Source organism: Podarcis raffonei, chromosome 13 (genome assembly GCF_027172205.1).
Source record: "Podarcis raffonei isolate rPodRaf1 chromosome 13, rPodRaf1.pri, whole genome shotgun sequence".
Classification (NCBI taxonomy): domain Eukaryota; kingdom Metazoa; phylum Chordata; class Lepidosauria; order Squamata; family Lacertidae; genus Podarcis; species Podarcis raffonei.
In genome coordinates this window covers 40,158,214-40,175,463 of record NC_070614.1, presented here as the reverse complement: position 1 = coordinate 40,175,463, position 17,250 = coordinate 40,158,214, and the positions used below count along the sequence as shown (strand labels likewise).

The 17,250-nt window shown below is 45.0% G+C and overlaps 3 protein-coding genes across 7 annotated transcripts in view; 2 read left to right on the top strand and 1 right to left on the bottom strand.

Annotated features, from left to right (window-relative positions):
• PRR14 (proline rich 14) overlaps window positions 1–17,250 on the bottom strand; it is a 43,309-nt gene that overhangs the window by 18,826 nt on the left and 7,233 nt on the right. The window contains exon 2 of the mRNA XM_053363517.1: window positions 8,405–8,468. The gene's annotated coding sequence lies outside the window, so the exon portion shown is untranslated. The remainder of the gene's footprint in view (window positions 1–8,404; window positions 8,469–17,250) is intronic.
• Window positions 3–8,056, top strand: ZNF771 (zinc finger protein 771). 2 transcript variants are annotated; one of them, XM_053363533.1, is made up of 7 exons: window positions 184–783; window positions 1,284–1,400; window positions 1,655–1,777; window positions 2,611–2,742; window positions 4,882–5,004; window positions 5,303–5,401; window positions 6,754–8,056. In XM_053363533.1, exons 2-7 carry the CDS (start codon window positions 1,308–1,310, stop codon window positions 7,771–7,773), a joined length of 1,590 nt encoding a protein of 529 aa, XP_053219508.1. In that variant the 5' UTR covers window positions 184–783; window positions 1,284–1,307; the 3' UTR covers window positions 7,774–8,056. The 2 variants fall into 2 exon arrangements, with proteins under 2 accessions (XP_053219509.1, XP_053219508.1); XM_053363534.1 differs by lacking the exon at window positions 1,284–1,400 and having other exon boundaries at window positions 3–783.
• LOC128400872 (zinc finger protein OZF-like) lies at window positions 8,158–16,909 on the top strand. 4 transcript variants are annotated; one of them, XM_053363530.1, is made up of 4 exons: window positions 8,158–8,610; window positions 12,238–12,347; window positions 12,756–12,885; window positions 14,609–16,909. In XM_053363530.1, the coding sequence occupies exon 4, from the start codon at window positions 14,620–14,622 to the stop codon at window positions 16,264–16,266; it is 1,647 nt and encodes a 548-aa protein (XP_053219505.1). In that variant the 5' UTR covers window positions 8,158–8,610; window positions 12,238–12,347; window positions 12,756–12,885; window positions 14,609–14,619; the 3' UTR covers window positions 16,267–16,909. The 4 variants fall into 4 exon arrangements, with proteins under 4 accessions (XP_053219505.1, XP_053219506.1, XP_053219507.1 ...); XM_053363531.1 differs by lacking the exon at window positions 8,158–8,610 and adding an exon at window positions 11,477–11,698 and having other exon boundaries at window positions 12,756–12,962; XM_053363528.1 differs by lacking the exon at window positions 8,158–8,610 and adding an exon at window positions 11,480–11,698.

The window sequence follows — 17,250 nt, the reverse complement described above, 5'->3', positions numbered from 1 at the left end:
AGGAGGACTCCTGGGTCCACCCCCTACTCGCGTCTGGCAGGAACAGGCGCCGCTGCTGCAGTTGCCACTCTCCCTGTCTTGCAGACCTCTCCACCAATGAGCGAGAACGAGGGAAGGCAACGTTGGCGAATCTGCGAGGCGCACCGCCCCTCCGCCACCCTCCTCTCGACGTCTAACATTCTCCCCGTCCCCCCCCCCCACGGCCCTCGGAGCTCCCCCTCCCCACTCAGCGGGGTCTCTTCTCGGGGAGGGAAGAGGCGCAAAAGCGCAGCCGGAGCCGATTCCGCCGCCCATCTCGAGGCGCTTGCCAAAGGGCGAGGAGCCTCCGGATCCCGTTGATCGGCTCTGCTAGCCACCTCTGCGCCCTCCTCCGCATCATCATCATCTTCATCATCACCCTCGGCAGCCCCACCATTCCTCCCCTGCTCCACAGAGGCCCGGGTGAGTGGGGAGGGGAGCCAGCCTGGGTCGCAGGAAGCAGTCACTCCTTGGCTCAACTTCCTTCCCGGACTTGGTACTGGCCCCGGGTAGGGAATCCGTCTCCCCTTCCTTACCCAGCCCCTTATCCTGCTGCCAGTTACCCTAACTCTCCATAGGGACGTGGCGGAGAAAAAAGGGTGTCTACCACGTGGGTTGCCAGAAGCAGCTGTTGCTTGGAATAGAGAGAGGTGTGCATCACAACACAACCCCCCCCCCCCGGATTTCTAAGACGTAATTAGGCTAAACTTACGAAGCTAGTGATATTAGCGAGCAGACACACGCCAAGACTGAGAGACAAAAGAGGTAAGTTTTAAGAGCTAGAGAGTCCTGGGGGTTGCGGGGAAGGGTGGGTCTTATTTGAGGCCATGGCCTGCACAGGGATCCCTCTGCAGTTGTGATACCTACACATTAGTGCTGTGTGCTTCTGAGCATGTGAAGGGTGCATAAATAAGCCAGTCGTTCTCTATGAAGACAGCACTTTGCATCAGGGATTAGTGACAGGATTTCCAAACAGACTTGAGTCATACCATGGCCTCATCCATCTTCCCATACTATATTCAAACCAAGTGGACTCATCCATGTTCATTGGGGGCTGGGGGCAATAGGAAAATAGATCTAAATATCTCCTGAATCTAAGCTAGGTGGCTGGCCTCACAGGCTAGTTGTGAGTCAAAAAAGCTGCACTGACTTGTAGGGGGTTTGATGGTCTACAAATAAGAGTTGTTTAAAGAGGACTTAATTTTCTAATAACTATGCTTAGGGTGGAGAGCCTTGGTCACTTACCTTTGTTTCTCCCTCAAAAGCCACTCACTTCCGCACTTAAATTAATGATGGATGAGGACAAGGAGGACATGAAAGAAGAGAAGTCAGAGGGGATCCCTATATCTGGCACACCAACCGAGGTCAAAGATGGGGGTGTGGTAAGTAACAGAGGCGCTTTGACACTGAATGTTTCCCCAGATGCCTCTGGGTTTAAAAGAAAGACTCCTTTGTGGAAAACAGACCAAACCATCATGTCCGTTTCTGCTCAGACTGATATGACTAAAGCAATCTCATGCTGGGTGAACAGCACCATGAGAAGATCTGGTGCCTTAAATATGTAAGGACCTAATTTGGTCACCTAATGGATTTGTTTGTTTGTGTATGTATTTGTTTTCCCATTCTGTACCTTCAGAAATTGGATGCAGACAGGCCATTGATGAAGAATGCGGGAACATCTCGGGGATCCTCAGAGATACGGCGGAAAGGGCTGCTGACTAGAGTAAAGAAGGAAAGGGAAAGCGCACAGGAGAGCAAGGTGTGGCTATACAAGATCTCCAGGGACAGACCTATGAGATTTTTTTGTTCGGAAGGAGGGTGGTGAGGTGGAAGGAAGGAAAAATCAGGACTAGAGGTATGTGTGTCTGTCCTGGGTGTAATTTGCTTCCTACTAAATAATTCTGGGACAGAAAAGGCCCCATAAAAGACTGAGCCACACACAGATTTGAGGGAATAGGTTGGAAAAACCAGGATTCTGAGATCCAATGGGATGGACCAGGACTTCTTGGTTTGCAGGGAGTGTTTATTGATTGCCTTTCTATCCCATCCTTCAAGGAGCTCAGGGTGATGAACATGTTCCCTTTGCCCCCTCCCCATTTTATCCTCACAACAACCTTGTAAGGTCTGTTAGGCCAAGGGGTAGTGACAGCCTAAGAGCACCCAGCAAGTTTCATGGCCATGTGAGAATTGGAGCCCAGGCTTCCCTGATCCTAGTGTAGCATTCTGACCACTATGCTATGCTGGCTACTTGTGTTCTGCCCTGTCCAGATTACACAGGGTTGGTTGGTGTATTATTGTGCCTGACTTAATAGAAAAACAATATAGTGTAGGGTTATAGTGTTGGATTAAGGGGTGGGAAGAGCAGGATCAGATATTCAAGCTTGATGCTGATCCGTGACCTTGGACCATATTTCATTCTCTCACACATTCTCTCTCAAGCTAGCCTGTCTCACAGGGTTATTGTGAGGATAATGTGGGTGAGGGCTAGAACAGCTTATACTGCCTTGAGTTCCTTGGAAAAATATGGAATAGAAATCTAATGAATAAAAATAACGTAAAATCTGCTCCCAGCTACTTTACCTCTTCTTTCAGCCTCTGCCACCTTCTCCAAGGAAATGGACACGGCTTGCCACTTCATGCAAAACAGAAAAGGTGGCAACAGAGAAGGAGGAAGAGTCTCCAATTGTGGTGAAGATGCTTGAGATCCCAGTGGGTGACAACATGGTGAGTAATGAAAGCAAACCAATGACTAGATCTCAGGGCTACATCTATGCAATGGTACCTCTGGTTACAAACTTAATTCATTCCGGAAGTCCGTTCTTAACCTGAAACTGTTCTTAACCTGAAGCACCACTTTAGCTAATGGGGCCTCCTACTACCGGTGTGCCGCCAGCACACTATTTCTGTTCTCATCCTGAGATAAAGTTCTTAACCCAAGGTACTACTTCCAGGTTAGCGGAGTCTGTAACCTGAAGTGTTTGTAACTCGAGGTGTTTATAACCCAAGGTACCACTGTATAGCAGAAAAGGATACACTGTATAAAGTGCTCCTGTTTACATCCGCACCCCTTTCTAACGTATAATATTCTTCATTAGCATTGCCAGCCTTCCAACCAGCCTTTTTAAAAAGCAGCTTGATTTGGATTTTTATGGAGAAAATATGTCATTCGTCTCCTTACTTAAAGATTGCTGCCGCCACCGTCCTTCAGTTGATATTAGAACTGAATACAGATTGACAGATTGATAAAGCACTGTAGGGAATAGTGTTTTTCTAACAACTGTCAGCACCGTTAACAAACTACAGCTCCCAGGATTCTTTGGGGGAAGGCATGGCTATTTAAAGTGGCATGGTACCACTTTAAATGTATGGTGTGAATGTGGCATAAATAACTTGCAGAAAACAGTCTTAAAAAGAGGTTGCATAACTTACTTACAAACTGCATAGTTGTCCCAAGGAGGATTATAAACATGACGGATAGGTGACAAATTTCAGTTCAGCACCATCTTTGCTACTATACAAGATAATGGGGTTGGCAGAGAGAAGAGAATCCATCAATCAGGAGTTGCCATAGCACGCTGGATAAGATTTTCTTATGTACTCTGGAACATAACACACCAGCATGTACACTGAAGTGATTGGCCTGGTTATATTTTGTCCACAACTTGGAAAAGGGAATTTTAGAGGCGTGAATGTGAGTCTTCTCTACTCCTGGTAGGTGGAAACCATTTGGGTATCCAAGACTTGGAACATGACAGAAATGGATGTTAAACAGTTTTGCCAGATACAAGCACTCTTTGCTCCAACTTTTCATCACAGTGATTTTTATCTATATCTATATCCCATGGAAAGTGTTGTCTGCTAATTTCTGAAGAATGAGCCACCGCTAAATGAATAAGAGAATCCATTAGAGATAAAAACAAGATCTTGCCTGCAAGAGTACTGTTCTTCAACTTTTAAAGGCAAAATCTGAATTATTTTGCTCTTTTCTCTTATTAAGAAACTAAGAATTGGAGAGCTGGAAAGGAACAAAGAGCAGTTGTGGCACACTATGGAATGGGCTACGTACTCACATTGTTGTTTTTTGCTAGTACAGTGGATAGTGTGAGAAAACTGTCACACAGGAAGCTCAGTGGCCTACCTATAAGCAAAAAAACCCACACATTCTGCATGCTGAGTGCTACATATATGGTTATCATTTTCAGTATTCTTCTATAAGTTGCTTTCCTTTGGCAAAAGTCAGCACCGGTGGTGATTTCGATACTTTAAAAATGGCTGTTTGAGTTGGCTGCAGAGAACCCATCCTGTGAGGAGAAATTGACAAAGTGGTGTCTCCCCTGGCAACCATTTCTTACCTCCTTAGCCTTAGGCATGCACAACATTTGACTTGTTAGCCGTCTGTGATGACCCTTGGTGACCTCCTGGGACAGTAAAACACAGTAGGGCTGTCCAGGATCATATAGGTCACACTATACTGTTGATGAGATGTACTTGGTTTAGTGCAGGGGTCACCAGTGCAGCAGCTGCCAGTGTACCCACAGTACCTCCTATGGTGCCCACAAAAGGTCTCAGTAAATATCCCCTCAAAATCCACAGTGTATGAGACTGTTTGATCTTCCTGCTCAGTACCTCTTTGCATTTGTTCATCCTCTTCTGCACAACCCCAAAACAGCCATTTTGTGATGGACACCAATGGTACTTCTGCAGGATTCCAAATGTGCTCACTGCCTCCAAAAGGCTGGTAACCTCTGGTTCACGTGGGCTTAAGGCCATCTAGGCCTGTCTCAGCATTTGAGAACTATTTGACTCTAGAGGAATAAGATACGTGTAAAAATGCTCACTTTTTGCTGTTTTTGCCTTTTCTAGCCAGAGTGTTCATTCTCCCAGAATAGGTTAATAATGGAAGATGGCAGTGAGAAAGAACTGATAATTAGAAGAAGAGTGAAGAAGGAAAAAGACGAGGAAGAGAATCTGGAATTTGAAGTGGAGGTGAGGAGGGGTTCCGCAGGTGGGAAACCAGTGAGTGGAGATGAAGATGGGAAGGTGAGATGTTTTATTTGGGTGAGGGGAAAGAAGGACCAGCTTTCAGAAAAAGAAAGGACTGCTTAACTCAGCCTTTGAAACACTGGACCCTCAAATGTTTTAGACTACAGCTCCCATCAGCCCTAGCCAGCACAGCTGGTTTGGAATTGTAGTCAAAAACATGTGGAGGGCACCACGCTTGCAACGGCTAGTGAAATCATTGTCTTGGCCAAACTTGCTCCATCTTGGTTCTACTGCCTTGCAGGACTTGTCACCTGAGGAAGAGAAGAAGGCTGAGGTGGAGGAGCAGAAGGCTCAAGAATTCGAGCTGCAAAAAGTCACCATCCCGATAGATGGGATTTTGGTGAGTACTGGGGGTAGCATAGCCGAGGGAATGTCAGGAGAGCTTGGAGGAGAGACTTGTGGTAGATGGAGGTGGGGGGCGAGGTGGTTCTATTGTACTGTTTCCATGATCTTTGGGAATGTTGGGTTTCTCCTGTCAGAGGCCTGATCTGCACTATACATTTAAAGCAGTATTGTACCACTTTAAACAGTCATGTTTTCCCTCAAAGAATCCTGGGAACTGGAATTTGCTATGAGTGCTGAGAGTTCCTAGGAGACCCCTGTTCCCTCACAAAGCTATAAATCTCAGAGCCATTCCCTCTTCCCAAGGAAATATAGGAATTGTAGCTGTATGATGGGAATATGGGTCTCCTAACAACTCTGGACACCCTTAACAATTTTCAGGATTCTTTGGCAGAAGCCATGTCTGTTTAAAGTGGTACGATACTGCTTTAAATATATGGCACTGATGGGGCCAGACTGCCAAGGCTGCATCCTGATGTTAGCCTTTTTTTGGTGAGTCTTGGCAGCTGTATGGCAGGGGGGACGATGATGAAAGAAGTGGTATTTGGCAATTCTTCTGGCATTGTACAGGACAACATCTTACTAATGTTAGGACCTTGTAAGTCACTGAAACTCAAGAGTGCAATGAAGGAATAGTAAAGAAAAAAATGTCTACATGCTGAATCCAAGATTCACAAAAAAGGCTTGGCGTCAAGATGAAGCCTTAACAATATGGCCAGAGAACCAGCAAGGGAAAATTTGGCCACATGCCTCTTTTCTTATCACGCTGCTGTAGCATTGGGGCCACCACTAGTAGGGACCCTCTTTGTTGTTGTTGTTTAGTCGTGTCCGACTCTTCATGACCCCATGGACCAGAGCACGCCAGGCACTCCTGTCTTCCACTGCCTCCCGCAGTTTGGTCACACTCATGCTGGTAGCTTCGAGAACACTGTCCAACCATCTCATCCTCTGTCGTCCCCTTCTCCTTGTGCCCTCCATCTTTCCCAAGGGACCCTCTTTAGCCTTGTCTAATCTCCTGCCATCCCCACTTCACTTGCACACAATATACACTCCCTTTACAAGTAGGTCAGGTTATATCATTGGCAGCTTGTTAAGCCAAAAGAGAGGCTTGCCAAGCATGTATTAACTTTGACCTCTGGTTTTGACCAACTCTTAATACACTTTAGTTCCTGCTCTTATCAAAAGATGATTTCTAAAACTATGATACAGTACAAAGATGGACTCCTTCTTTAAAAAAAGAATGACTTGTTTATGTGGCAGTTTCCAGGCTAGCACGCCTCATATCTGTTCCCAGAGTGCCTTTTTTTACAGCAGGCTAAGCTGTCCTAATCATTTCCTCCATTCCTGTAGGTGCCCTCCTCCTCCTCACACCCCAATACCTGTAGCGTTTGTGGCAAGAGTTTTAGCCGTCGCTCAAACTTGGCCAAGCATCAGATCATCCACACGGGTGAGAAGCCTTACCGCTGCAATGACTGTGGCCGCAGCTTCAACCAGAGCTCAGCCCTCACCAAGCACCAGCGGACACACACTGGGGAGCGCCCTTACGTCTGCGGAGACTGTGGCAAGGCCTTCACGGCCAGCTCAAACCTCCTCCAGCACCGCCGTTTTCACACAGGAGAGCGGCCCTATCGGTGTGAGCTGTGTGGCAAGGCCTTCTCCCAGAGCTCCAACTACAACCTGCACCGCCGCAGCCACACAGGAGTCACGCCTTATCAGTGCAATGTGTGTGGCAAACGCTTTACCGGGAGTTCCTGCCTTACTCGCCACCAGAGGACCCACACAGGGGAGAAGCCATACCAGTGCCAGGAATGTGGCAAACGCTTTTCTGGCAGCTCCACTCTGGCCAACCACCGGCGCACCCACACAGGTGAGAAGCCTTACGGCTGTGCTGAGTGTGGCAAGAGGTTCACCCACCACTCCAACCTAGTGGACCACTGGCGGGTGCACACAGGAGAGAAACCGTATGTTTGCACCGAGTGCGGGAAGAGCTTTCGGCTTAGCTCCCACATCATTCGCCACCGCCGCACTCATGCCAATGCCCGCGGTGCTAGCCTGGCATATGACATCCTTGGCAGCGTCGATACAGCTGGCAATGACGCCAGCATTAGTGCCCATCACGTCAGCCTCCTCTATGAAAACGCCAGCAGCACTGACGGTGGCAGCCCTCATGGGTCTGGTCACAATGCCCTGTGTGCCAATAGCAGCATCTCCAATGGCAACAATGATACCGATGGGGAAGAGGGCAGCCGGCTTCTCATCTGCAGCCAGTGTGGTAAAGGTTTCCGCCTGGAGTCCGGCCTTCAAGAAGACTCCGTGCTGGGTGAGGGACCCTATACTTGTACTGAGTGTGGCACCAGCTGTTGGACGTAGCCGGACAGTGGTGTAGCTGAACAGCAAATCTTCCGTAGCCCTCCAGGATCTCTGGCTGGATCAGAAAGCAAAGCCCGAGTACAGGAGAGAGATTTATCTGTGACTAAATCAATAATGGACCAGAATGGAGAGGTGTATTTTGATCTCCATTTTTTTAATGGGTTTGGGGAAATGCTTGTATTGAACTAAGATTGGATCTGCTTCCATAGAATACTATGTTCACCTCCAAAGATCTGTTCCTGCTCTTGCTGTGAAGGAAAGGAGTAAATAATATTGCAGAGTATGTGCATGTGCACGCATGTTTGTTTGTGGTGGCAATCTTGATTTCTAGGACAGAATGGGTTTCTAGTGCAGGGATGGGTAACCTTTGGCCCTCCAGATGTCACTGGACAACAGCTCCCATCATCCCTGACCACCGGCTGTGTTGATTGGAGCTGGTGGGAACTGGAGTCTTAACAACTGGAGGGTCAAAAGTTACCCATTCCTGCTATGGTGCCACAGGATGGCATTAGGAAGATACTAAGAACATACAAGGCTTGCTGGAACAGGCCTGTGACTTATCAAGTCCAGCATCCTGTTCGCACTTGCCTATGGGAAGCCCACAAGCAGGATGTGAGCTCATTAGACTTACCCTCCATATTCTGTATTCCCTCTAGCTTTCTCACCCAGTACTTTTGTTCTCTCATCGCCTCTGCCTTGGAAAAAAGAAAATAGAAAATCACTTGTTGTCTTCTCTTTTAAAATGCTACTATTCAAAAGAATCAATTCCAGGATGCACCAAGAGCTTGAATAGATTTTCTTAACCCTATGTAATAAAGTTAAGGAAAATAATATCAGGTCAGCAGTCAAGGCTCTGATTGAAGAAAGGAAATCATTAACACTGGTGCAAGTAGCAGTACAGTAGACACAAAAGCTTTGGATTTGTGTCACTAGCTCCCCCTTCTGGCAGGAAAAGAGACACTTGAAGGAATGAGGATGTATCCATTGTGGGAATGGATGCATAGAAGATGGCCTTCTGTTTTTTGTTTTTCTAAGGCAGAGGGTATGTATGTGGAAAAACGTATATGTCATATATATATATATATGTTTAAGATCATTAGACTTCATAGACTCTTACTAGTATTTGTAGAACATCTAAACCAAAATTTGGCCCCTACATAGACCTGGTCACTCCTGATTACTAGGAAAGGTTATGAGGACACTTTTTACACACCTGTGTCTTGAAACATAGAAGCTTACAGAGCAAGGCAAGCCACATACTTCAAGCAGCCTCAGACTGACAAAGCAAGTGTTCACAGTGAACTTCATTTGTGCATATGAAATTTCTGCTTGGCCATTAATAGTGCATGGACAATCTTCAGGCTAATATTCAGCTTTGTAGGAGAGAGCAGTATCCCAGGAAAACACACACACTACTACCTTAATCAGTCTCTTAACAGTGAGAAATATATTACCATCTTCCATGGTCTAGGGACTTAGGGTCTGGGCTGTATATGTTCTGTGCTAAAAGAAAAACTTTTCACCCAAAAAAACACACACTAACCTGAAATAAATCATGTTAAATGGAAGTGTAATCTTTTATCAATCTTAGAAGCAAGCCCCATTCAGTTCAATGGTGTTTTCTCCCAAGTGAGTGTAGGGCTAGAGCCTAAGCAACGTAGGAAATTGTCTCATAGCTTGCTCAGTATTGATGATATTGGTAGCGGTTTCCCATAGTTTCAGATTGAGGTCTGCCAGCCCTACCTGAAGATGTTGGATTGAATCTGGGATCTTCTGCATGCCAAGCATGTGCTCAACCACTGAACTATAGCCTTTTCCAAATCGCATAGAGCTTTGTAAAATTATTTATTCTGCTTCCCCCAAACCCACGAGCTACATGTAAGCATCTATTAGTACTGAAGTGCTAGCCTATGACCAGTGAAAGTTCTGATCAAGCCCAAATCTAGTTTCTGATCCCACCAGGCAGTGATCCTATGTCTTCCAAATTTCTCTTTGCTGCCATGAGGGCTAGAAATGGATTGGTTTTCATGCTTTAAAGGAAATGTCAGCACCCTAAGAGTCTTTCAGTTCTGCAATATGAAGAGTGGAAAAACATACTTCTTTTATTTCCCCCCTAAGATTATTGCTGACACACATGGCAGACAAAGGCATTGTGATGGAGTGACTTAGGAACACAACTTATTTATTTATTTGTTGTGTGGGGGGGTTGGTTACATTTCTAACCTGTAGTCTTCAGTAAATAATGTTCTTGGGATGGCTTGGGAAAAAATATTTCAGCCAGAGCTGAAAAACCAGTAATTGATGACGCATAAAAAATAATCAAGAGGGGAAGAATGGGTAAGAAATTTCACCATGGCTTAAAATACTTGGATTGTTGTTTGTTTGGGTTTTTTTAAAAAAAAAAATAAACCTGGGACAAGAAAAAGGTATTTATTTGCCTGGTGCTGAACTGATAAACAACATAGGTGCTAGGTGAGCTTTCCAGATGAAGGGGTTTCAACGCCTGTGCCACCACCAAACAGGCACTCTCCCTGGGCATGATATATTTTATGTTGGACCGGGGGTAAACCCAGTAGAGAAGCTCAGAGGACAGCCTCAGTCTATTTGTGGACTGATCCAGGTGAAGATAGTCTAACAGGTATCTGTCTACTGAGCCATGTAGGGCTTTAAAGGTAAGTACCAATGCTTTTGACTAGACTCAGAAATAGACCATGAATCAGTGATTTCCCCCCCAACATAAATTAAATATAAACCCTGCAACACAAGGGGTACCCTGGCAACTGTGTTTTGAACAGCCTTTTCCAACTCTTCAAGTGCAATGCCACGTACAAATAAGCTCTCTCATCCTAATTGTGCCTTTACTCGCTTCTAGCTTTATTACGACAATGCCAACAAAGGTGCCCAGCCTATTTCTGTGAATTTAACCCTTTAGAATGGAAAATCTAGGCAATTCTTGGGAGGAGGCGTTTCTGCTTTCGGTGGCTGCTGGGAAACATTGTGTGTTAAAGCATGCAGTGCAATGAATTAAAAACACCACCACAAAACTGCAGTTTAGTTTGAACAAAAACACAAAAGCATCACAGAATCTATGTTCAGGGTCCAACCTCTACCAAGTTCAAATTGTTATTGATCATAAAAGGTCACTGGGTGATTTTTGGTGTGTCACTGTCTCATGGCATAACCTACCTCACAAGGTTTTTCTGATGTTAAATGGAGGGAAAGAGCTGCTTAGAGGAAGGGAAGGATAAAAATCTAAATAAAAAAATTAAAATGTAAAGGCTTGGGGCTAAAATCCCATATTCAATTATCAGAGGCTTATTTCTGTGTCCACAAATATTGGATTGCACTGATAATTATTGCAGGGTTATAAATTGTATGTTAAGGATACTAACGCTTAAAAACTGACCCTTCATCCTTTGGCTTCAATAACAGCCTGATGGACCAAATTTAAGAAGTCAACATTTTTTTCCACCACCTTAGAAGGAGGCTGAAAAAGAGAAATGCCAGAGAAACTTCCCCATTTTGGTATATTTTCCTACGCTTGGAATGGAGAGATACAGAAAATTTAGAAGCAAATTTAGCAGAATCAGGATTAGGTATTTCATTGCTTAAATCAAAAATATGAAAGAAAAATCGCTGAATTCTCACATAAAAACTAAATACATAATGTATTTAGTATAATATATTTTATTAGCTGATCAATGTATTGTACATACATTGTAAAGATAGAAATTTGGGCAATCTTAGGGGTTAATACCAGCGAGATTTTTATATGCTAGACGAGACATGGAAGTAGCAGTAAGGGGGAAGGTGGTGCTAAGTGTACCTTCCTGTGCAGCATCCCCCCTCCCTGTTTGCCCCAAGCCGACAACAAAGCTTAGCTATGGGATCACAAAGTGCAAGAGCTGTCAACATGCATAGCCTGGTGAGTGATGGGAAGTCCAGAGCTGGGGTTATTCTATTTATTATTTGTAACATTTTTACTTTTCAAGTCTGTGAGTTTTGGGGCATCAGCAAAGCTGGGATATTGGGAGGTTGGGATTATTGGATATGAGATTTTGTCTGCTAGAAATAAAACATTAGAAGTTTGCAAGCTGGAATAGCTGCAGGTTGGGTAGTTTCCTAGATGATGGTGGTGATTGCCGCTTCTCCTGGGAGAAATGTGGCCTCACAAAGGGATGTTGCTTTGCTGTATGTAGTGAAGGAAGAAGGCTGCTGGTATAACTTGCCTTTCCCATAGCCTGACCCAGGTAAGCTGTCCATCTTAGTTGCTGGAAGTGTAGGATATGAAAAAGGATGAAAGCCCTTTCTGAGGCTGTAGGCTAGTAGCATGAGCTAAATGGGAAATACTGGACTAGTACTAGAGTTGTTTTCTCGTGTTGTGGCAGAAGACCAGGGAGGGTCATGAGAATCTTTCACGTTAGACATGTCTCCCAGCCACAAGGTCTTTATTTGTTGTTTTAGAGTCTGCTAGGACCTGTCCCTTTCAGCCAAGGAAAAGCACACCATGTTACAGTTTAGGAATGTAGTTATAGAGACACCGAGAAGAGAATTAATAGACTCCTTTTCTCAAGGTAAGGGTTCTTTTCTTCTGTTAAGTACATCCTCCAGGTATCTGATGCCTGTATTCTTTAGCCTAAGCAGGACTGCCTTCTGATTGGGCGGTATGGCCTATAGTAATTGAGGGGGGGGGAATAGTAGCCAACATAACGCTTTTGCAGGGTTTTGTTGGGAAGATGATGTTTTCAGCTGGTCTTCATTTATTTATTTTTTTTGCAAACGAAGGAGGATAAAGTAATTTCTAGCTTTCACAATTCTGGAAGCAAGCTTGAAAATGTTACAGTAATTACGAGCTAATGACGTGGAACCTAAAAATACCCTGAGAACTGCTTTTAGTTTATCCATGAGGAAATAGTTGTTAAGAATAAGTCATCTTGAGTCCCAATAAACTCTTACTCTTATTTTTTCTTTCCTTTGAACAGGGCATTTCTATCCGCAAACCTCTTGTAACTCCTGAGATGGATTGAGGGAAGGAACATAACAAAACAGGCTCTGAGGCAAGGAATAGCCTTCTAGCTTCAAGGAACTACAGAACAGCTCCAAGATCACTTGGTAAAATGGAGAAAGTGAGGTCTGGTGGGAGGGGTAGCACACAGTGATTAAAACATCAGAAGTAGGTAACTGATATGGTAAGATCACTATCAATACAGTAGGCTCAGGTCTTGACTGTCTCCCTTTAAAAAACATATTATTAATTTGTTGGTTCTCAGAGGATGTAGCACTCCACACTGGTGTGGTAGGAGAGGATGGAAGTGTGGCAAGAAGATTCAAGGACAATCAAAGAAATATTTAAACATTTCAGTATAGTATAGTATAGTATAGTATAGTATAGTATAGTATTAGTATCAAAATATTTTGAGGGGGATGTACAACCAGAAACATTATCCATGCCTCTCTTCAAGAGCATGGCTATTCTTCTGAACTTCTCCATGGCATACAACAGGGATTTTCAACTCTGGCAAATATGAAAGTTCAGAAAAGGGAAAGGCTTCTTTGTGTTGATGAGATGAGAGTTCATTTATCTCAGACTAGACCTAAGAGAAATGAAATTACCTGGCAAAAGTGAGCTCACGCTTCTCACTGAGTTTGTATACAAATTTAAGGTACATATGTAAGTAAGAGGCTCATTTATAATTGTATTTTGAGAATGATTCATGTTCTTATGTAGCTGCATTTTAAAAAACGTTTTGGATGCCCCATGATCCTATTATAAAGTCGTCGTGTTCTATGCTATAAATCAAGCACTGACAGGAGTTGTTTCCTTTTGTTTTCCAATGTATTTCTAAGCAATTAAAAAAAAAATTGGCATGAGCAAATTTTTGTTTTAAAAGTGTGGCCCTGAGAAAACAAGTTAAAGAAGCACTATATTAATTATTATTAATAATCACCATCTCAACAGTTAAGACACTGCACAGTAACTATTATTAAAAGGAGCACCCCCAAGTTCAAGATGCTAGTTTTAACACTAGAGTCAGGAACAGGAAACTAGAAACCTGTGCTGCTTCCAGCACTCTTGAGGGTCTTCTGTACTTTTATCTCCCAAACCACATCCTAAGCACAGCTGCCAGCAGTGAAGGAGTATCAAGGATGAGTGGCTAGGAAGATGGAATAATATGGGCAAGAGGTGGTAGCAGGATAAAAAGACGTGGGAATGATGAGTTAGTCCAGGCATAGGCAAACTCTGGCCCTCCAGATGTTTGGGACTACAGTTCCCATCATCCCTGACCACTGGTCCTGTTAGCTAGGGATGATGGGAATTGTAGTCCCAAACATCTGGAGGGCCGGAGTTTGCCTGTGGCTGAGTTAGTCCATAAATACAACTCAAGCATATTGTGCTGAGAATGAGACCCTGTGGAAGGGCCATATTTATTCAGAAGTGGGCCAGTTCAGGAGTCTTGTCTTACTGGCCTGCAGCAACTTTCATAATAGCTGTCATGGAGAGGCTTATCTAGCTCATCATACACTTTCTAGGTTGGAAACCACAATGAGGTGAGAAAATAAATTCACTGTGGTTGAAAAAGGCTCTTTACATATGCACTGGCCTAAGCTGCAGTAGTGCCCACATTCAGGACCCAAGGCCAATGCAGAAAGAACAGAGAGGAAGGAAGAAGATGAGAACTTGGTAAAAAATATATCTAAAGACTAACTGGCAGCAAATGATGCAGAATAGATGGAACTATGGTGGTTAAAAGACTTGTGGAAGCAGAATGTGAGGATTGATGGTCGTTGGGGATTGATGGTAGATGAATCAATGTGAATTTCTTCTTTCTACTAGGAAACAGAAAGATGGATACAGCTGAAAAACCTGCAAGCAAAAGGGAAGATGTAGTATCAGGAATAAAATCTCAGAGAAGTTTAGCAACCCCAGTAGCAAAGCATCGGCGAGTAGGCAGGGTAATCTGCGGTGTTTGTGGAAAGAGCTTTGTCAAGACCTGTGAACTGTTTGCCCACCAGCGGACCCACACAGGGGAGAAGCCATACGAGTGCTCAGATTGTGGCCGTTGCTTCTCTGTCCAGTCCGCATTGGCCAGTCACCAGAGTATCCACACAGGAGAGAAGCCTTACAGATGTCAGGAGTGTGGCAAGAACTTCCGGCTGAAGAGCAACTTGACCCGCCACCAACGAGTTCATGATGGCATAAGACCATTCCGATGTGAATACTGCGGGACCACCTACAGCACCAAAGCTCACCTGGTCTGGCACCTGAACACCCATACAGGTGAGAAGCCATACAAATGTACTGAGTGCTGGAAGCGTTTTGGAGAGATCTCCTTGCTTGTAGAGCATCTTCTTTCACACCAGGTTGATGGTAGTGGTGGAAAAAATGGAACTGCCTCTGCAGGACGTTTAGGTAGTGGGAACCTTCACCGCTGCGACGATTGCGGCAAGAACTTCTGCCGGAGCACCACGTTAGCTGAACACCGTCGCATTCACACTGGTGAGCGTCCTTTTGCCTGTGAGGAGTGTGGCAAGCGGTTCATGCGACGGGCTCTCTACAACGAACATGTCCGCACTCACTCTGAAGAGGGCCCACCCAACCTGTGTGTAGCCTGTGGTAAATCTTTCACCAAGCGCTATTCCCTTCTCCAGCATCAGAGGTCACACACAGGAGAAAAGCCCTACCAGTGCCCTGATTGTCCAAAAAGCTTCATTGCCAGCTCTGCCTTGACACAGCACCGGCGGATACACACTGGAGAGACACCCTACCCATGTCCAGATTGTGGGCGCAGTTTTAGCCAGAAATCAGTGCTCACAACTCATCGGAGACTTCACACAGGCGAGAGGCCATACAAATGCCAGGAGTGTGGGAAAGGCTTTAGTCAGAGTTCAGCGCTGACTCAGCATCTCCGGACTCACACTGGTGAGTCCCCGTACAGCTGCCAAGAGTGTGGGAAAAGTTTTAGTGGTATGTCAGCTCTCAAGCGACACCACCTCACCCATACAGGGGAACGCCCCTTTCGCTGCGATGAATGTGGCAAAGGGTTCAAGCAGAGCTCCACGCTGGTCCAGCACCAGAGGATTCACACTCACGAGAAGCCTTATGCCTGTCTCCAGTGCAACAAAAACTACAGCCAACGGGCTGCTCTTGCCAAGCACCTGAGGACTCACACCAAGGAAGCCTTGCTTTCTGGCACATGCAGTGAGCCAATGGACATCAGGGTTTACAAAGAGCCTTTTGTCCAACCCCAAGAAGAGGAGAACAATACAGAGAATGACATGGAGGGAGAAGCTGATGAGGTAGTGGTGCTCCCTCCAGGGACATGGGATGCTGAGGTAAAAGAAGAGTCAGAGATTCAGTGGGAGAATGACATACCATTTGCAGAAACGGGGTCACTCTCATGGGTGAAAAAGGAAGAGTCAGATGAGGCCCAGGTAGAAAGGAGAGAACTATCAACAGTTTCTCTGCACATCAAAGAGGAACCAGATGACTGAAAGAATTGTGGGCACGATGTCAGGCTTTGTGGTTTTTTCAAACAAATGTGCCAGGGCTGTCCCAGAAACTCCCACATGTGACAAGGGGTTCTGTCTTGAGGGAGAAAGATAAATCTAAACTTGGAGCACTGTAAGGATAGACCTCTGAAAAGAGTGCTATTGGAACTGAAACCTGCCTTGAACCATGTTTATCAACCCTCAAATCCTACAGTCTAATACCAGAATTGTATAGCTTGGTTATGAATACTCAGTGGTGAGGAAAATGAATTCAGTATATCCTGAACAGCATTCTTCATTACCTGGGTTCATGCAGTGTCCCCTTGGCAGGGAGCAGATTCAGAAGAGGTTCCAGAGCAGAGCCTTAACTCAAAGAAATTATTGGCTGATCATATTCTGTGGGTCAGCTTTGGGAGTTTGTGGTCTTGAAAACCCACTTTAAAAAGAAAAAAAGTGTTTGGGTGCTCCAAAGTTGCACATGCAATTTGGAAGGTATAAAACTAGAATTGCAGGCAGCACTTGTAGTGGCCATGTAACCAATTAATATGAGGGGTAGATGGCATGGAGGGGAATGAGTATTCCCAGGAGGTGATTGTGCTAAAATGTCTCTCTGCATTCACAATGTATTAAAGGCATGATGACAACAGTGGTGCTGCAGTCAATATTTTCCAGTAGCAATGTTAATACACTATGCCTCAATCTTTGCCCTAGGGCAGGATTAGCAACCTGCGGTGTCTCTAATGTTGTTGGACTACTCTCCCAGATCATTGGCTGTGCTGCCTGGGGCTGATGAGAGTTGATCCAACAACATCTGGAAGGCCACAGGTTCTCTATCCCTACCGTTGGGCCAGGTTACAAACACCCCCTCCATGAATTGTGCTAGTTCATAGAGGAATAGTGCCATGTCACCTTGGAAATGGCTTGGGCAGTGTTCACATTGTCTGTTTTCTGACAGGACCCTTATCGATTATAGGATTAAATAAAGTT

Bases quoted from the DNA above. Each gene is read 5' to 3' on its own strand.
- ZNF771 (XM_053363533.1), top strand. From the start codon at position 1,308: ATGATGGATGAGGACAAGGAGGACATGAAAGAAGAGAAGTCAGAGGGG. The intron at 5,005-5,302 runs GTGAGGAGGGGT...ACTGCCTTGCAG, and splicing joins ATCTGGAATTTGAAGTGGAG to GACTTGTCACCTGAGGAAGA. The intron at 5,402-6,753 runs GTGAGTACTGGG...CCATTCCTGTAG, and splicing joins TCCCGATAGATGGGATTTTG to GTGCCCTCCTCCTCCTCACA.
- LOC128400872 (XM_053363530.1), top strand. From the start codon at position 14,620: ATGGATACAGCTGAAAAACCTGCAAGCAAAAGGGAAGATGTAGTATCA.